Source organism: Vanellus vanellus (genome assembly GCF_965231255.1).
Source record: "Vanellus vanellus genome assembly, chromosome: 15".
NCBI classification, from domain to species: Eukaryota; Metazoa; Chordata; class Aves; order Charadriiformes; family Charadriidae; genus Vanellus; species Vanellus vanellus.
The window spans coordinates 10,318,884-10,339,451 of record NC_138920.1 but is presented as its reverse complement, the minus strand read 5'-3'; the positions used below and the strand labels follow the sequence as shown (position 1 = coordinate 10,339,451).

General features: G+C 42.9%; 1 protein-coding gene across 1 annotated transcript in view; it reads left to right on the top strand.

The window, feature by feature from the left end:
• The window catches only part of ATP9A (ATPase phospholipid transporting 9A (putative)), a gene marked incomplete at its 5' end in the record, with an annotated part of 60,529 nt that extends 41,693 nt beyond the window's left edge, over positions 1-18,836 (top strand). The window contains 13 exons of the mRNA XM_082491084.1: positions 5,216-5,308; positions 6,135-6,218; positions 7,104-7,274; positions 9,181-9,279; positions 9,560-9,649; positions 9,781-9,925; positions 10,389-10,453; positions 11,240-11,395; positions 12,788-12,852; positions 13,710-13,818; positions 15,106-15,163; positions 17,090-17,293; positions 18,426-18,836. Coding sequence (XP_082347210.1) covers positions 5,216-5,308; positions 6,135-6,218; positions 7,104-7,274; positions 9,181-9,279; positions 9,560-9,649; positions 9,781-9,925; positions 10,389-10,453; positions 11,240-11,395; positions 12,788-12,852; positions 13,710-13,818; positions 15,106-15,163; positions 17,090-17,293; positions 18,426-18,562 — 1,476 coding nt within the window. The 3' untranslated portion in view covers positions 18,563-18,836. The remainder of the gene's footprint in view (positions 1-5,215; positions 5,309-6,134; positions 6,219-7,103; positions 7,275-9,180; positions 9,280-9,559; positions 9,650-9,780; positions 9,926-10,388; positions 10,454-11,239; positions 11,396-12,787; positions 12,853-13,709; positions 13,819-15,105; positions 15,164-17,089; positions 17,294-18,425) is intronic.
• Positions 18,837-20,568: the final 1,732 nt, after the last annotated feature.

Sequence of the window (20,568 nt, the reverse complement as noted above, 5' to 3'; positions counted from 1 at the left end):
GCTTTGATAATCGCAGAGATGCCACTTTATCTCTCGGGTAAGGCTGTTTCAGGAAATCTTGAAGCCTGCAAAAGAAATAATCACAGTTACCCTGTCCCCTGGGACCCAAATTCTGTGTCCCCTCCTACAGCGGCTGACACAGCGAGGAGGAAGAGCAGCCCGGTAAGGGCAGGACTGCTCTCTCCAGGGGACCGGGCACCAGCACCGTCCCAGGGAAGCCTGAGCTGGCTTTGAAGCCTCACTGTGTGTCCCTGGCGTTGTCTTTTCATCTGTCCAAAAGCTCCTGCCCTTCCTGTTGTGTCCATGCCGCAGTCAGGCTGGCAGAGCTGGGGGGGGCTATAAGGTGGATTGGGGCGGTGAGCCAACCCAGGTCACAAGTGCTTTTCCCCCTCAGGGTCAGCCAGGAGCGGGAACCCAAGCAGGTTCACAGGTCCAGCTTACACTGCACCTCCAAAGCAGTTGTGATGGTACAACAGGGGGTGATGAAGATGGCAGCAAGTGGGAAGGAAGGAGGGGATCCTGGACCGATGCTACAAATAACTGTAGGATATTGTTAGAGGTATTGTGGAAGTGCTGCCCAGATCTCTGCCAGGCATCAAAACTCCTCTCAGACCCCAGGGAAGTACAGCACTGCAGGAGGAGGCACTTGTAGCTGCAGGGAACTGTGGAGTCTGTCTTTTTTTGAGTTGTTTAACAGAGCCTGCAACCGTGCCGAGGACACGGTGTCATGAACAGGGTTTGAAAATAGCTAAGGTTAAGGTAAAAGGTGCATTTGTGCAAGTATGTTTAGCAGCAGCAGCAGGCACTGCGCATGCTAAATACCTGCCCAGCTGAAATTGTACATACAACTTTGTGGTTCTATATACAAATACAATATGAAATCAGACTCTCAGAAGAAAATTACCTTGAAGAAGAAGAAAGTGTGGGTGTTAAAAGCAGTGGAGATCAGTTGTCACCATAATCATCATTAGTTGTCAAGATAGTGCTAGAGAATCAATGTTGGTAAGAGAAACCCAGCTATGGTAGGGCACTTGCATTTGCCTGCAAAGCAAACAAGGTGAAGCAGTTTGAATATTTCTTTTGTAGATAATTATAACGTCCTTGTTATTTTTTACTGAGAGTACAGACAGATAATTGGTACCAGGAATCTAAAACATGAATATGAAACCTATAATCCAGGGCAAGATATGATTTGTTGTATCATTTAATGGGATCTGCAGCTTTGTTATTTAGGGTAGGGAGAATGGGTGAGATTAATTTTTTTTTTTTTCTCCCCTCCTTGTATTTTGTGGTAAAACTGGGTTGCTGCGTATTTGTTTTGGGGTATGTGGAAATCTCTGGTACCCGGGTGTAAAAATATCTTCTGCCTCATGTATTCTAAATTACAACAGTAGGAGGAATAGCCTTTGGTTTTAGTTAGAAGCATTTGGGACCAGTGTTGCACGTGTGGGCCTCTTTGATAGCAGATTAATTTGGATGGCTTTATTGGCTGACATTTGGTAGCATGACAAATCTCAGCTTCTCTGGACCCCTGGAAGAGCACAGTTAGTTCCTGTCAGAAGCGGCACCATGAAGGGGTGGTGTAAAATGGAGCGTGCAGTGGTGGTATTCAACAACAACAAATATTACAGAGAACTTCAGTATTCCTATTACCAAGAGATCTGGCGATAAAGATGAACTGTAATATGTGCGTATAATTATTTTCACAAACCCATGAAGGACAAACTGTATTCAGTGCAGACTGAAAATTGTTAAAGCTCATGCAAATAGATGTAATTGCATTACCACACCTGAGTATTTTGGACCTAGATCTCCTGTTGCTCAAGGAACTGCTTTTAAGTTCTGAATCACACACCACTGTACGGTTTAGGGGGGACAAATTTGTGTTTCAAGTTGTTCCAGGCTTTGGAATATTAAAACATGCCCAAGGGCAGGAATGTTAGTTGAAGTGGGCTGATAGGCTGAGCTTGTACAAAGTAATCAGTGTGTTAAATCTGTGAATCTAGAGATCCAACTGAATGCGTTTGAAAGTACACAGTCATCAGTGTTCCCACGAGCTGGGATAGCCGCAACAAGTATAGTACGTATCTGTTTGGATACAGTAAGTGTAAATTCTAAAGATTAATTATCATTACAATGAAAATGATGTGGAGACTTCAGGCAACCTTTTCAAGACCTAGAATAAAAATATTAGCAATAAAGGAGGGAGAACTAAACAATCTCCCTCCCCATTGCTTACTGTAGGTGCAAACTTTTGATGAAGTTCTGTTTTATCAAAGGTATAAGAAGTGAGCTAGCCATCGATGTCAGGGTACGCTGCATTAAATTGTGTTTGTATGCTCAGCAGAGAAGTGGATGCCCTGACCTTTTCTTATCTAGGTGGAAAGGAGCCCTCTTTTTCATCTTTTATTTGAAGCTTATTCCTTTTAAATTATCTATTATCTATATTCTCCACCTTTAGGAAGAAGAGTATTCCTATTTTGCATTTCTGTATTTATAATATTGTTGCTGCCAAAACCAGCAAAACTCCCACTTGTGGTCAGCGGGAGCAACATCAGGCGTGGATCCTGATGGCAAATACTGTTAATAGAAGCATTGGCCTCTCTCTGTTGTGCTTGTTAATTGAGTGTCTTTATTTTGCAGCAATTGAGCTGCTGCTAAGCCACTAAAATCAGGTCCCTGTATACCCTATGCAGAAGTAGGTTTTGAGTAGCAGATACTGGCTCCCCGAGTATTACTTTGCCATGTTCCTGCATACTCCAAAATAATATCTTCAAGCAGGGGTTTTATTTTCATTCAAAAAAAAAAAGTTTATAAATAGGTAGTTTTCAAGTAAAATTTTCTTTTATTAAACATACGTGTGTGCATGTGTAGGCACTCTGTTTGGTTTTGATCCAGGACTTGCAAGGTATTTACCTCTTCAGTGTATCTTCTAAAACCACGCTGCTTATTGCAAAAACAGACATAAGGGAGGGACAGTAGCATGAAGTATCCAGAAGACAACAGATGCAGTGAGCAGCCGCAGAGGGGAGGGAGAAGCTGCAGAATGAAACTGTTCTTGGGATTGTAGTGAGTAGAATTCAAATGGTAGTATTTTCTGCTCAACTATACCGATATTGCCCATCCTTACAAACTGCTCTTTTTTCGGTTAGCGGGAGCCATTGCGATCGTCTTGCCAGGCTTCCTCTACAATATGGGTATAGAGTTTCAGCAAGCGATTCCTGCCTCCAGCCCAGTAATGCTGTTACTGAAATCCTTGGCAGAGACGCCCAGCTGCTGTGCTGGTCCTGTCCACTCTGGCTCCTATAAAAAGATCTCCTTCAATACATAACTTCTAGTAAATAAAGTAGTAGTTAATATTGAAAACAAGTAGCAGATGTTGCCTCGTTTGGGATATTTTTGCAATATCTGCTCATTTACTTGTGATCAACTGTCATTTCTGTAGCTGATTATTGCAGTTCTAAGAAATCTTGTTCTACCAAAACAGCCACTCTTTACCGTACTGTTTATTGACTTAATCTTCTTCTTGAAAGAAGGCCTGTTTGTTTGACCACAATATTTTCCATTCTTCTTCTTCGGTGGTTTTTTTTTTCCCCTTACCCATGTGGAATGATCTTTGTTGTAAAGCAAAGATAGTGCTATTGTCATATCTGGAATTGAAAGAAGCCTTTGAACCGTGGCCAGAGTCAGACCACGGTGGAAAAAGATGCCTCTCCAAAACAATATAACTGGCAAATCTCTGTGTAGATTTATAGTGTGATCTTACCATAATATGAGAACGCACTAACCTCCTATTGAACTCGGTGAGAGGAAATGACTAATGCAAGGAGATAGCTGATACAGTATTTATATTGGACAAAAAATCTAAACTATCTTAAGCCAGTTCTGCAGCACGGGAAGTGGAGTCTTTATTCAGTTTCCTACAGAGATGTTGTTAGACACTTTTTAATCAAATAATTTAATAGATAAACCTTTACCTTTGGCTACTGCCAAAAGCGTTGTGTTTTATTTAAGCAGGTTCTAGTTGTTTTGGTAGAGTGACACGCATTGTGCTTTGGGGATGTGAGATGTGTGGGTATCGGTATATGAAGGCTGCGCGTCTCAGGACATTGAAAACCATGTTTAAGCTTAATCATAAGAATCTTCCTTGTGAATATCTTTGAGCTTGGCAAAAATGCTCAGTAAAGCAGCTTCGTTATCCTTGGCCACTTCTTAATTTCCCTAGCAAAAATGCTTCTTTATCTTCTTTGCATTTTTAGTATCCGCATCAGGTGCTGCGCTTTTTTTTTTTTTCCTATGGAACTAAATTCTGTTTTAGCAGTGCCATGGGACATTAGGCTTTTACCTACTGACTCAAACTCTGTGTGTGAGAACCTTCATGACTAGTTTCTGTAACTGCAGAACAGGTTGACCATGTATATTAAATAGTGTGAGGATGGAAAAGTGTCCACTGCTTTTCTTTCATTTCTTCTTTTTCTAAAGTACTTTTTCCCTTCCTTCATAGCTGTCTATTTCCAGACCTTCCTGGGCTTTTTGATTTTGCGTGTTAAGTTTATTTTCTTCCTATCCCTGGTGGCTCTCTTGGTTTACAGAGCAGTTTGTTCCTTACTCATTGTTTTGTCTCCTTTGAGGAAATTGCCAGGGTTTCCATTAGCTTGTAATACTAATAGCTGTGACCTCCTTAGGTATCTGCCTGGTTAGAAGGGATTTTTTAATTTGTGGTAATGTAAATATGCAGTCTACAAATTACTTGTATCAGATAAGGCAGGCAGCAATCTAACCTTTCTGCGGCAAGCGTGAACTTTAATTATGCTTATGCCATATAATGTAACAAAGGGGGTGAATTAGACTGATTTTTACTGTTAAGCTTCATGCATCTGTTTTATTGTTTCAAGTAACTATGAAATAAATTTTCAAGGCGAGGGCTAGAGGTTATTCCAAAGGCACACGCAGGCGGGACTGAGAGGTGTCTGCATGGAGATGCCACGTTGCCGATTAAGAAGCTGATCATCCTTGTCTAAAGCATTATTCCTGCTGCGAGTAACAGAGTTGCGATTGAATAGGCATCATCAAGATGCTGAGCAAGATGAACCTTCAGCCTGACCCAGTGCATTTTTCTGACGGTTGTACAGAAAACTCATCGCTTAATGTGCTGAGGCCGCTCCAAATACGCTGATATTGGCCCAACTTAGACTCTTGTGGTTTTTATCTGCAGGATGAATCAACAGGAGAGATCACCTTCTATATGAAGGGGGCTGATGTGGTGATGGCTGGCATCGTGCAGTACAACGACTGGCTGGAAGAGGAGGTATGGGGCCCTCCCTCCTACGTACGGAGGGTTTCTCCTGCTTTTCTCCTTCCAGGGCAGCGCATGACTGTGGGGCAGAGTGGACATAACTACTAAAACATCTGCGAGCCAGAAGGTCACTGATCTTGGCAATTCATTGGATTAGTCTTCAGGCAAATATATATGCAGTAGCGAGGGAGTCAGGTGGCGAGTTCAACCTATTTAGTGCAGAATAAGTCCTGAAAATGAAATGAATTTTGCTCAAAACTGATTGCCACTCAAGATCACCAGATTTGTCCTGGGCTTGATCCTGTGCTTGGATTTATTTTAGACTGAAAGGTCTAATTTCAAAACTACATTTGGCAGCTTTGTACTGGGATATGTTTATCAGGTTAGTAGGAATGTTGACACAGAGTTCATAGCAGTAGCTTCAGTTACGGATCCTCCCCACCCCCATACCCTGGTGTTCAAAGAAATAATAACACCTTGGTCTTATTTTAAAGAGTTTATGGCCGAAGATCTGAAGTCTACAAATCAAAGGCCTGTGTCCTTTTACTTAAAGACAGAGGAAAATTAAATCAATGGGATTGTTCTTGCCACACTGGTGTGGCAGAGAGGGCATTTCTGTTTCTGATCACTGGGACAGATTACAAACTATTGCAGATCTCCTTTATTCCTCTCAGGTTTATCATGCACTTTATCAGATGTTACAGACTCACTGGAGTTGCTCAAATGGGACAGTTATTTTCTTAACCTGCTATCTTACACTGCCATCTCTGCAATGCTGCGCATGAATCATCTTACTTGAGATGCAGTTTATGGTTTACAATGTGATACTTCTTTCCAGTGTGGTAACATGGCTCGGGAAGGCCTGAGGGTTCTTGTCGTAGCCAAGAAGTCTCTGACGGAAGAGCAGTATCAAGACTTTGAAGTAAGTTTTTATTTGTTTTTTTTTCTTTGTTTTTAAACAAACAGTCGCTGAAGTGATTCTCACAGACCTCCAGTGATAATGCTGCCTCTCATCTCCCTGCTCCTTCTGCTAGAATTGTCATTCTTCAATGTCTTCTGTTCTCTTAATCAAAGTGGCTTTTTAAGTGATAAGTATGAAACTGGATCCCAGCCAGGACCCTCCAAAACAGTTCCTGAATCCCGCCTTACAATCTTTTGTGGTTATAAATTCTGCAAATATTCATCATTTGTAAGACAAGTTGTGTTTGTGTGGGGAAATGTGTTGGCTTTTCATTTTCCTTGTTACATTCTGACATCCAGGGAAACTACAAACAACCGGAATATAACCCCGTTGGGCTTCATGGAAACACGGGTGTCACGCGTGGGGTTTGTTAGATGGGTCGATACGCACAGCAGTGATTTGCTTACCCCGGGCAGGCAAGACGTGAAGGAGAACGTTCAGTTAAATGCAGAGATGAGATAGTGGAAGCGCTTAGGGCTGTGTTGCCCTGTTTGTGGATGTGTTAGCTGCAGAAGCCCCAGTGAGAGCTGTGGGGCGAGGGGGGCACTCCCAGGCTGTCTGCGGTGTCACTTCAGCAGCCGCTGTGCGCTTGTGCGCGCGAGGACGCGCCGTGTGCCCGGCTGGCACAGGGCAGAGACAAAACAATGCGAAATTCCTGAAATATCTTCCACCTTACTCTGCGACAAGCGCCTCCTGTTCTCCTGTTCGACAGCCATTGCAGGTGGCGTTCCTGAGTGACAGTTAACAGAGGGAGGTTAACTGGTTACCCCTCATGCTGGTTAACCCTGTATGCCACAAAAACGCAGGCTGGCTGTGTGCGACCGGCTGCGTCTGCTCTGTCCTCAGGCACGCTACGTCCAGGCGAAGCTAAGCGTGCACGACCGCTCCCTGAAGGTGGCCACAGTCATCGAGAGCCTGGAGATGGAGATGGAGCTGCTGTGCCTCACTGGTGTGGAGGATCAGCTGCAGACGGATGTCAGACCCACTCTGGAGACGCTGAGGAATGCTGGCATTAAGGTCTGCCTAACCTAACCTTACTCCTGGCAGGAACACGTACACCCTCTGGAGTACGTGGCACTGTCCTGCACGCAGTGATTTAAGACGGTTTGGGGGCCCTGTCGAGGAAAACATTTCACAACCCTTTGCCAGTGGGAACAGCAGGACTGGCCGATGGATTTTTAAACACCACTTTGGGAACAGAACATGCTGGAAGTAGCAAATGTTAACTAAACACACGAAAGCGTGTCATCTTTTGTGGTTTTCTTCTCCCAACGAGTTCTGGTTCCTCCCGCAGAGAGGCCGAGTGCGTAGGCAGGAGGGGGAGTAGCTACAGGAGACTTTGGGGCAATTGTTTCTTTCAGGTGCTTGCATGAAACAAGACGGATTTGGGTGCGTTTGGTGCACCAACTCCCGTGGTGGGGTTGAAGCACTGGGCTGTGAATGTCCATGTTTTCAGTAGCCACTAGAGGGGGTCTGAGCCAAGAGAATCGGGGGCTGCACATTTTTTTCCCAGGTTTCTGGGCTCTGGCGTCAGACTGGAGACACCTTCGGCCTGAGCTGTGCTCAGCGGTTGAGGGAACCTTAATTTATCTCTCTGAAAACTCGTCGGTCAGATCCCGGAATTGAAAAGGGGGGAAGAATGGGCTAAAAATTCAGATTTGAGCAAGAAAAATGGGTAAAAGATTCTGGTTGTGGTTTCTGTCCTTTAAGTAACAGAGTGGACAAAATACTGAGCCGTGTTGTGAATCCAAAGCAGGGCTGTGTGTCTGGGATTTAGCTAGGGAGTGGAATTCCAGGCTTGGGACAGGCTTCCAAAAGTGCTTTCTCTTTGGAGCCGTCCCTGTAAATAGCGGGGACTTCAGCAGAGAAGTGAGAAGAGCAGAATCGGACAAAGCTCCTTAGCAGCACTGTGGCTGTCTGCCCCTGCGGCATAGTCCCGGGCAATTATTCCAAAGCGGTTTCATTTTTTCTCTTCACCTTGGCTGGAGTGGGTGCCGGGTGTGGAGCGTGTCGTTGCACAGCGAGTGTGGCACTTCGGAGCACTCTGTGCAATGGTACGTTCATTAGGGTATTGCATGCAAGAAGTAAATCAAGAGTGAAGGCAGTCTTGTAATTCATTACAGGGACCATCTTGTTAAGATCAAATCTTTTTCCAGCCTCAGATTATTATACAAATAAGTGAGTCTTTGTGTTTTTCAGTTGTTTTTTTCTTAGTTTTGTTAAATATTCTTGGGCGGTGTCTTGAAAGAATAAAAACACCAGGGGAAAAAAACAAAACAAACTCTGATATATTTACGCTGCTGAGGGAATTCCCTGCCAGATTATAACAGGGTATTGCTGCTGAGTATTGCTGCTGACATTGCTTTCTAATGCCCGCCCCCCCCACCAGCACAAAATAAAAGGAGCAGTGTATATTTAAAAAAAAAAAAAAAATCTAAAAAAAAAACCCAAACCCCAACCCAACCAAGTTAGTCTGTTCCAGATGCACACATCAGCAGTGAGCTAACCCCAGTTGCATCATCCACATTTCAGGCTGGGCCGTGAGGGATCTTTGTGCAGCAAGGCCCGCTTATTTCAGCGTGCGAGAAATTGCTGGGGTGGGACATAGTAACACACGCATACACATTCTTTAGCTTGCTTTTTGTGGGTTTATCAGCAAAATCTTGAAATATTGCAGGTGGGAAAAAAATGTTATACATAGTTTGTAACTTCTTTTGCGTTTCAGCCTCTTTAAAAGTTTTGCTTTCTTTCATCTGTGAGAATTTTCTTGTATGTTTTAAAAGAGGGCTTTTATAGAAAAATAATTTGTATATGTGTTCTAACAGCCCATTTGTATGCCTGAACTGGTAGGCAGTACTTCTAGATGTCCTGCAGATGTGGTTGTTAAGTTTTGTATTTAATATATTAAATATCTGGATTTTAGGTGTGGATGCTGACAGGGGATAAGTTAGAGACGGCCACGTGTACAGCCAAGAATGCACATTTGGTGACACGGACACAGGACATCCATATATTCAGACTAGTGAGTAACACCTGCCTTCCCCTCTCTCAAGACTTGTTTGGGACCCCAAATTCTGGGACAGGAGAGCTGCTGAGACCACAACTGTTTTCCAACAGCAGACCCAGAGTATTCTTATCCTTTTGGCCCAGCTTTCTATTCCCTGAGCTTTTGTTTATCTCGCTGTGTGCTCTGAGTAACTCGGTGTGCTGCCTGCGCGTATTGCTTTTGCTCCTTCTGAGACTTGTTTGTTTTTTCACCCCGATGAAGCAAACACTTCCTCAGTTGCCATCTTTTTCCCCAGGTGACGAACCGTGGAGAAGCCCACCTAGAGCTGAACGCCTTCCGTCGGAAACACGACTGCGCTCTCGTTATTTCTGGTGACTCGCTGGAGGTAGGCTCCAGACCCCTCAGGCTGTTCAGGAACAGCCCCAAAACGCTGTGGCCCAATTAGGATTTTTTTTTTTTTAAAAAGAAACTTGCATAGCACAAACACTGGTGACGCTTCTGATCTCTGTAAATTAGGTGTGTCTGAAATATTATGAGTATGAGTTCATGGAGCTGGCTTGCCAGTGCCCTGCCGTTGTCTGCTGTAGATGCGCTCCGACGCAGAAGGCCCAGATTGTGCGCTTGCTCCAGGAAAGGACCGGCAAACTCACCTGTGCAGTAGGTAAGGGACTAGCTAGGGAGGAGTCATCATCTAGGATGGTGTCTTTATTATTTCTTCTTTTGAGTGAACAGTCCCGTGTCGTCTCGTAACACCTGGAAATACTGAGTCAGGGAACAGTGATTTTGCCGGATGATTGATAAGATGAAATATTGCACATGGCAACTTCACTGACAAACTAGTCATAAATATTTGGGGTGATATCTTTGCAAAACAGAGCTCAAACTTGATCAGGTAAAGTGCCATTGTTCATCTGTGAGCTTTATTTCAGCATTGTAGGTATAATGGTACACAACAAGTCAGATAAAGTGATCGGTGACCTGTGGGACTTACTAAAGAATTTAAATTCGTGACTTCTATTTAAAAGACTGCTTTTGTTGATGGGGTTAAATGTGTCTTCCTTTGGTGGGGTTGCAAATTGCCTCTGCTGAACTACTGATGTCGTTTGTCTGTGCTCTGACCTCAGGTGATGGGGGGAATGATGTCAGCATGATTCAGGAGGCTGACTGTGGTGTTGGAGTTGAAGGAAAGGTGAGATTACCTCGTGTTTAGTAAGGTTTCCTATGGCAATTCAGGAGCTAGTTTGCACCTAACTCTTAAATCAGTCCTCAAAAATTTGTGCAAGAAAGCGAGAAGCTTCCACAAGAATAGTCATCAGACTGATAGCCTTATCATGAAAAATAATTTGGCTGTAAAGGAGACTACTGTTTAACAGAGTTCAAGTTCATTGTTTGGTTCTTGGCACATTCCCTGAGTTTGGGCCATCGTGGTTAGTTTGGGCTTTTTTAGTCATGCACAGATGCTCCAAATGCTGGAGTTGTAATTGCTTTGATAACATACACCCTACCTGTACAATTAAAACCTGGTTATATTAGTTTAGAAAGCAAACTCTGGGTAAGAGCTCTGGTTCCTGCATGTGGAGCTGCTTGGAGTGACAAGACTGGATTTGGCGGCAGTGGAACGACTCTGCTTGCAGTGAGCCAAAACATTAAAATTGAGTGAACTTTTGAGACTGAAAATTTGTGTTCAGAACTGACTTGATATGAGTGTCACGTTAACATGCGTGTTGTGAATCATAATCCAGAGGGTTGCTTGCAGTTGGAGGCCAGGGTTCAAATGGGAATTCTCTTCATATTTTTGCTCTTTGCTTAAAAGCCACGGTGGAAGGCAGAAGTGCTGAGATAATACTCTCCCCCACCTAATGCATTGTAAATTTTCTTGGAAATTCTATCAGTGATAACTAAATAATAATATGATATTTTTTTGTTTCAAATAACGCAGTGATCTCACTATGCTTTTACTTGCTGTTGTACGCAGGAAGGAAAACAGGCATCGCTGGCAGCTGACTTCTCTATCACTCAGTTTAAGCATCTGGGTCGTTTACTGATGGTGCATGGAAGGAACAGTTACAAGCGGTCTGCAGCTCTCAGTCAGTTTGTAATCCACAGGAGCCTGTGCATCAGCACAATGCAGGTAAACAGGCTGTCACGAGGGCTTTTGCGATGGGGAGTTGAAAAAGCAGAATCAAAAAGTAAAGGTTCTGTGTCTCATTTTGGATGCAACTATTTCTTCCCCTGAAAATTTTCATGGGTTGGAATTCAAAGCTGTTACTTTGATATGAAAACACATAAGAAGGTTCTTGGTGTTACACAAACACGAGCAACTTTTCCAAAATTGGACAAACAATAGTCTACCTTAGAAACCACTGCTTTCGTGCAGCTGTTATTTAGTAATGCTAGGAAATACTGAAAATCTGAAGCAGGGCAATAGTCTCAAGGCCTCCTCTGAGAAAGCGCGCTTATTTTCAGATGTGTTTTAACTTCAGCCTCGCTATTTGAAGGCCTTACTTAGGTAACTGAGGGGGACCTGGCTCAGACCCTGAGTGAGGTTACGGGAAGCTCTGTCTGGCGTGCTGTGGGGTGCTCGGAGGAGCCACGCCGCAAAGGCTGCTGAAGCACGTGTAAACCTGCCCAAGTGCTTGGCATCTTGCTGCAGCCACGTGGAGGTGGTCTATTCCTCTCCATTTCAAAAGGAACCTTAGAAACAGATTTTGTATTCACAAAATTTACGTTGTTCGTGTGTGCTGAGCCTCAGTGTAACAAAGATGCAATTGCCAGTTGGCAGGGAGAGTTGAAAGAGATTTTAAGAGTTCGTGAGCCAAATCCCATTCTTAGCTGTGGTGACTTGAGTGAAAGTTACAGTTAAGGACAGAGGTTACTCTTTGGGCGTTGCATTTCCATGCCATAGCATACTGATATATTCCTTAAAAACACTAAGGGTTTTTTTAAGTAAAACACTTGATATTTTTGAGAAGGCTGGCTCTGCCCTCTCCTCTTTTTAGAATAAACACATTGGAGAGGGAGGCCTAGAGACAAAAGGTTCAAACTCGGGGGGCAGTCTAGCTTACCCTGCAGCTAAAAACAAGAACAGAAAATAGACCCAGAACTTCTGACAAAAGAAAAGTTAATCGTGAACTATTTGGAGTTTGTATTAGTGAGTGTTTGCACTTTACGTTGCGAAGGCATCATCCAGGCATAAATAAGTACTCACCTGTCCTTCACAACATCTGGATGGCTTTGATCAAACTAGTGGGCTTTGGAGGAGAAACTCTTTATGTTCTTTCTTGTGGAGTTACATTACCAAAAGTTTTCCAAGTCCAGCTCTCCGGTGTTTGCTATTAAACATAGCTTTCAGCCAGGGTTTGCGTAGGAATAAAAAGGGTTGATATTACATTCTTCTGTATTTATTTCAGGAATTTGGAGAACCTGCTGCAAGTACATTCCAGTTCTAACAGAGTATATTTTTAAGCCATTACTTTTACTTCAGTATCCAACGCCTGAAGAGCTTATTTCTTTTCTTTTCTAGGCTGTTTTCTCATCAGTATTTTACTTTGCTTCAGTTCCTCTCTACCAAGGCTTTCTCATCATTGGGTAAGAGTTCACTTTTTACTAATAGTGTGGAAAACCTTTGCATAATGAGTAGATTTGGGCTAATTAACATGCAAGGCATGCACGTCTCCACTCTGCATGTTTCACAACACTGCTTCAGAAGATGGTTGTGGTCCTTGTCCCCTTTCTGTTCCTCTGAGCTGAGCAATGCCACCGAGGCAGCACAAGTACTTCTAGAAGCCTTTCCAAAAGTGCAGTTTGTCACAGTCAGAACATGAGAAGCAAACCATCCTCCAGGAAGCACTCCTTCGATCCTAGTCAAAAGCAAAGGGACAGCTGTTATGCTCTAGTGCCTGGGTGGCGCTGGCGGCCAGTGCCCAGTTCCTGACAGCCTCAGAAAGGGGGGACAACCCAACCTCTTAACAGGAGGAATCAGTTCCTGTCTAAAATATACTGGGATTACACTTTCCCATGACTTTATAGACTTTTGAGTACATAATTTAAAAAAAAAAAAAAAAAAAAAAAAAAAATAAAACAAACACAACAGCAAATTCATCTCCGTTGCCTTTTGATGCAAACAGGATCAAGCCTGAGCTGTAGAGCAAACTTTGGGGTGGGGACAGGTCTGTCCTTGGCGCTATTAATGACCCTATAACACCAGTTGCAATGCTTGAACTAGTCGTCTGTGTGTATGAGTGTTTCTAATCAAAACCCATTCAAAAAGCAAATTGTGCAGGTCTTTCCTACATGCAAAACTCTGGTGTGTTCCATTTGCAAGTCTTTATAATACGTACTTCATTTGGCACTTCAAGAATGCTGTATTTGCTTTCTGAAGACTAGCATTTCTGTTTGCTCATCTACACCTTAGATAATTTACTGGTCTTCTACCTTCTTCCCAGGTACTCCACAATTTACACGATGTTCCCAGTGTTTTCTCTAGTCCTGGACAAGGATGTTAAATCTGAAGTTGCAATGTTGTACCCAGAGCTTTACAAAGACCTTCTTAAGGTGTGAGAGTCTCTTGCTTGTCTGTTTTGGTTTAAGGCAAGATCCCTGTCTTGGTTTGAAACTCTCTAAATGTGTAAAGTCAAATATATTATCAGTAGATACAGAACTTCATGGTGCGTTGTCAGGCAAAATTGTTTTAAAGGCAAATTTGAATTAACAGATATAACCAGATTTTCTGGCAGTTTGTTATTGAATGCTGCATGAAATGCAATTTATTAAAAACGGCTGGGGAAATAGAAGTTCCATTCTGTGGGAAATTCTAAGGATTTAATATTACCGATTTGTTCCAAAATAAAAGGGAAAGAGAAATTGTCAGGGATTTGGCACTATCCTAAAGCCAGGCAAGGGGGGGGGGGGGGGGGAAGGGATATGCTTATTTTATGGAGGGAGGAGGTTATCACATAGTTTCTTGAACAGAAATTTGCCTTGCGGATGATCTAAAGGGACCTAAAGGTTTGGTTGCTGTGCTGTTTTTGTAGCTTTAGCGTGAAGTCAGGTCCTTGTCCTTAGACAAAGAAAACTTTATTTGGTGTTTACCATAGAAATATCAGGAAGGTAAATCTTGTCTTAGGTTCTTTTATTTTTTTTCTTCCTGGAAAATTTTTGAATAACTGGGGTATGCAGACTGGGAACATCCTTCTTAATTGAAGGAAAGGGTGGACTGAGTCTTCAACAGATCCTTTCCCTCAAGGATTTCTGTTAAACAGATACACTCAGAAGCAAAGCCTGTTTTTCCAACAGCCTGAATAAGTCTCCATCTGGTTTCACTTGTATGTTGTCTCTTATGTCATAAACCACTAATTCTCCAACCATCCTTAGGCCTGGTCTAAACATAGGGGGGTTTTGTACTGGTATAGCTGTATTGGCTAGAGATGCTTTTATTAAAACCTATCTGCCTTCAATATGATGCTGATTTGTGTGTGTGTGTGTCTAGAAATATAATATTAATATATTCATATGTATGTGTATACACACGTCTTATATTTCGCAGTACAATGACTAAGCTCGTGAGACATCTTTGCATTGAATTAATCGTGTGTGCGGTAAGGGCGAGGTTGTACTGTACTGTGCAAGCAGTGAGCTTCCACCGTCCCAGGCCTCCTCCATGCTCATGAAAAATGGGAATAAAAAGGCAGTACCTCAGGGTTGGTGGATTTGTTTTGTTTTCTTTCCAAATCACCTTCAAATTCTCTTTTATTAATTGCTGGGTTGATCGGTAAGTGAATGTTTATAGAAGAAAACCCAACTGAGCTTTGTCTTTTTTTTTTTTTTGCTTCCCCTCCCTAGGGACGACCGTTATCATACAAAACGTTTTTAATATGGGTCTTAATAAGCATCTATCAAGGTAAGAAATCAACTTCTGCTTGTGCCTTTGGACATTTTAATGAATACAGAATATCTAATTGTTTGTATTGTGGGAAGTTAAGTAAGGCATGAATTGAATTTAGCGATGCATCCTTGGGATAATGAATAAATATTTTTTTGTTGTTGTCTTGGCAAATGTTGGCAGCATTACCAAAGGAAGAAATTATCTAAAACTAAATATTGGCAGCAACTGGTCAACCGTGTTATAGGCAATGATGGAGAAGTTCAAAGCATTGTGCGTCTTCCCATTGGGAACATCCTTTGTAATTTTGTGCAAGTTCCTTTCAGTGCTTTAACTGCTCCATCTGTAAAGTAGAATTTGTGACTCTTCCCTTCTTTTGAAGAGGTTTTCAAACCTATGGATTATACCGGTTATGCAGTCAGCATGCAAAATACAGAATCCGTAGCTTTGTGTATTTTGTCTAAACCCCGTCTATTAGAAGTGGCAATAGTTCTGGTTACTTCATAGCCATCTGTAATGAAGGACTAGAGCAAAGCTCAGGTTCTTGATCATGCCCCTTACGCTTTACTCTGGCTGCTAAAAACAAATGCCCTAATTACAATGCATCTGTTTTCCAAAAGTGGAGGTAGTAATTGGGGTATATGTCGAAGAAGGTCTTGTCTTTTCTGTTTGTCCTTTTTTATCAAGTAACCTCAAACTCAAATAGTTTCTGTAAGTGTTAATCAGGGAATTGTGGAAAACGTGTAAATAAAGTGGAGCTATAAAGCTAAAATGGCAATATGATTCTGTGACAAAATTTCTTGTTTTCCAAAACTCCTTTATCAACAAGGGCCAGAATAAATGTGCCAAAGTAAGCGGCTAATATTTACTGATTTAATTGATATTACCATCCTCAGTAGGGAGTGAAACCAAGAATATAAAAGCTGTCTTGGCATTATCTTCTGAAATCTAATATGGTAGAAACCCACAACAGGGATAATGGTTTTGTGATGCCGTAGAACTATGATGGCAAAGCCAAGGCATTTATAGAAAACTCACAAGTGGTGGAAAGCTAAAGCCAGAGGGTGATGCATTGAGGGAAAGATTTCTTCTTGAGCTAAGACCACTATCTGGTTACAATATTTGGTTAAAGTGACTTCACCTCTGAAGTGCTAACTAACTCGAAAACAGCAGGCCAAACAATTGGGCTAGTTGCTAGCAGAGATGAGCCTGACTGAGAACTTGAACAGCCCTAAATTTTGGAAAGTTCACAGCTGGATTTGAACTTTGTGGGCTCGAGCTCTAGTCACTTGCAGGTTTTCCCTTCCGAAACGAGCCTAGTGTGATGGATGTTGGTGCGGATTACTCATGCTGCTAACATGAGTTATTTGTGCAGGTGGCCGTGCGGGTCCTTGTGAGCATTCGCTGGCTAGCCAGAATAGGAGCACGAAACAATGCATCGTTAACAGTGCTTTAATGTGTGCTCCGTTTAGGGGGCAGTGTAAAGGGGGGCAGAACTTGCCCAAAGTAATGCAAAGAGAGTCAAACTTGTATCCACTGAGCTTTCCAACACCTTGCTTCCATCTGGGCACTGAGGCAATGCAGTAGGTTTTAGAAGTATTTGATATCTTTTAGCTTCTGAGTAGTGACCAGCTGCTTTCTGGGAGGATAGAGTTTCGTGATGTCAGAAACCTCCAGTTGCCAAAATAACGTGTATTAATTTCCTATCTCCATGTGTCTATGAATATGATAGACTGTTATAAATGTCTGGGCACCTATACTGTAACTTTTGCCTGTCTTCTCACCAGTTCTGTCTCCTAAATAGTAACTGATTCATTGTCGTTACGTTCATCAGGCTTCATGAAAAACAGTCTCAAGGCATGATTATGTTCCAGCCTTTCCACTGGGTTTTAGAGCTTAGACTGATGTTTCAATAAAATACCCAAATGTTCTATTCCCTTGCAGGTAGCATCATCATGTATGGAGCACTCCTCCTCTTTGAATCTGAATTTGTCCACATTGTTGCCATTTCCTTCACGTCCCTGATTCTCACCGAGTTACTGATGGTGGCGTTGACGATCCAGACGTGGCACTGGCTCATGATAGTGGCAGAGCTGCTTAGTCTCTCCTGCTACATAGCCTCTCTGGTCTTCTTACATGAGTTTATTGGTAAGGTTAAGCGCGTTTTCTCCAATTAGTTAGTTTATGACCTGAATAGTAACAGGACTATAAAGAGCTGAATTGAGCTTAAAGGCTGTTGATGAAGCCAACAATAATTATAATGGAAGTGCTTCTGACCAGAAGAAGGTCTATTTGATTTGAAGGCACTTGAAAGATATTTCATGGCTCCTTCTCATAGCAAAATGCTAGAGGAGGTAAAGGAGGTCAGTAGACTGTGTGCTGCCCAGTGAATCTCATCCATACTTTCAGAGCTCCACCACGCATCAGCTGTCACATGTAACAATGGTCTTTGTTTCCGTATGGGAGCTGAACTTGTGACGACAGATTGAAGCTTCTGTTGTTGACTTGAAAGATTTCATCTTTTAGCTGTGTGACAGAGCTGCCTCCTAAAACTTACCTTATTTTATCTGATTCATTGGAGCCCTTCTCTTGAGAGTTTGGTGGTTGTGTTTGTTTTTTATTTGCCTGAAACAGAGCTAATCCTTTTCCCTGGCTAAAGGAAAAAGGGTGAGGAATTCCCCCAGTAATTGCCTAGTTGCAAATATCAGATCCGTAGGGTTTGCTCCCGTTTTCATTTGGGAACCACAAGATGTCACTACTTCTTCCATAAAGCTCTCTGCTAACTCTGAAGACAATGAGGATAACTCCCCAATGGGCCAGCTCCGTATCTCTTGCATATGGGTATACCAGCTCCATTTTGAACAATGCTTCAGCTATTTTTGGAGCGATTCTGAGGTATTACAACTGCATCGAGGGTTGCGTTTGCTGGACTACCGGCAAAGTAGCAGAGGGCTGTTCCCAGAGTCAGAAGACAGGTAGTCCATTTACAGGAAGCTTACTGTTGCCAGGAGGTGGATACCCCTGTCTCAGATGGGGTTTGTATGGGCACTTGCCTGTGAGGAGTTGCGTGCCTTACTGAAATGTGCTGTGCAGAAAGCTGTATCTTTTGTGGAAGAGAAGGGCAGAAGAGCGAAGGACCAGGGATCCTATAAGCTTTGAACTTGCATGTGGAGCAGGTGAGGCTGTTTAAGAAGCATTGGTAGATTGAATTGATTTGCTGCACCTCTTCCCAGAACGTACTTCCCGTCATCAGGGGCTCTGTGCTCTTTTCTTTTTACAGATGTTTACTTCATTGCAACTTTGTCGTTCTTGTGGAAAGTCACTGTCATCACTCTGGTGAGCTGCCTTCCCCTCTACGTCCTGAAGTACCTGAGACGAAGGTTTTCTCCACCAAGCTATTCGAAGCTCACATCCTAGGGCTGCTCTCCTGGCACACCAGAGACAGACACTGCCCGTGGCTGAGAGACAAAATCATGTAGTTGTTACTATAACAAATACGTCCGATATTTGCGTAAGGATCATGTGGTAATCTCTATTACATGCTGCTTTATTGAAAAAGACTTCACAACTGCCGTGAACAGAAACCTAACGATAAAAGGGAGTTTTTGTGAGGGCAGAGGCACTTGTTATTTCATCCAGCTTTTGTCTCTTTTGTTCATCTTAACTGGGGTCAAATGCGTGTAACTGTGATGACGATGGGTTTCTCATGCGTGGTTATATGTATCTGAAAGCTGCTAACTGACCTTGGCATTTACATTTGACAAGTTCAAGTTACTTTTTAAAGTATCTGTGCTGATCCTTGTATTGTGTTATGTTGGTTTATATTATTTATCTTTTTGATTCAAGTAGTTACGTTCTTTTTTATGTCTTGGAAATCCCTTAATGTAGGTGATGCACTATACTGCTGACAGCTTATTCCTGATTTACGGCATGCTGTTTCCATAATGGGGCTCCAGCATGTCGGATCTACACACACTTGAGAATCTGAGCATGTTTGAGATTTTCCTTCAGTTGAAAATGTGGTCAGTCACCCTAGTGATTTTGGAGGTATCCAGCCATTGATAAATATGGAGAAACCTAATCCAAAGTGAAGAAATTCAATTTTGTTTAGCTTTTGTGCTTCCTGTTAGAAGGAGCTGGTGACATAATAGCTTTACTCTGTATTTATTTGTATAGGAGAAAATTATCTAAACTAAAGCAAATCCTCTTTGGAAAAGAAATCCGCAGTTGATCAGACTTGAAATGTGTCGACAACGTGAGAAGAGACTCGTACTGTTCTGCAGACAATGTGGCAGACGTGTCTTGAATCCTTGGAGACCGAAAGGAAAGGTCACAGAGCTGCTACTCCTCACAGCTACACGAAATCTGTTTCCTGTTAGGGTGAAACTGCGAAGATGAGCTGCAAATAAGCTGAGGCACTCCTAGGTGGATGTTCGTGACACGCTCCCTGCAGAGAGGCAGTTTTTTGAGAACCTTGCGCTTGCTTTGCTCTAAACACCAAACTTGAATCACAGAGGCAGGCGTGGGGTTCGTACAAAGGGGTTAGGTTCGTGCGCGGAGGAAATTTACTTGCTGATTTTTAATTCTCAAAAATTAAACTCAATCAGTTCTGTTGTTATAATAAGGATTGACCCACACTGTAACACTGTGAGGAGAGCAACACCTACTGAGGCTGCTGAGGAGAATGACGGAGAGTTACGAGAACCCTTTACCATTGGGTCCCTGCATCAAACACGGATGAGCTTTTGCTGGCAGCCGTCCTCATTTAAGGGCTGTTTAGTCTGTGCCAAATTAGTTGCTTGCTGTCTCATTTCCACATCACAAAAACCACCACTGGAGTTGGCACTGCTTGGCTGCGTGGAGGGACCAGGAAGGGCAGAGCCCAGAGCCGGAGCTCCCTTCTCCTCTCTCAAGGCCACGCTTCCAGGTCAGGGCAGCCACGCCGCTGTGAGGAGCAGCAGCTCCCTGGTTGTCCCTGCGCCGTGCTGAACCTCTTTAATGGACTGCCAGCCTCTGTTGCCATTGCTGCAGGCATTCCGCTGTCGCAAGGAGCACAACGCTGCATTAAAAGGTCTGGTGTGAAAATCGGTGGAAAATGGGAGTGTTGTTTTAAAAGGAGAGCTGGAGTCTGCGTTGACCCATAGTGGTACATCTTGAATTTTCAAATCTCAGATAGCCGTGGCTTGTGTGGTAGTTGCTCCAGGGAATGTTTTGCAGAACCTGACCTGCCTTCCTTGCTCTCGGTTCTTGTGAGTAAATATCAAAGAGGAAGGGAAGCAATTTCCAGAAGATTTAGGGAAAACTTGGATGAGCTTCGTAATGCATGTGGCTCGGGGTGAGAGAAAGGTGCAAGTCCATATGACCTTGTTATTTCATGGGGGGAAACTCTCTCTTAATTTAGAAAATTGTGTTTCAAAATCCTT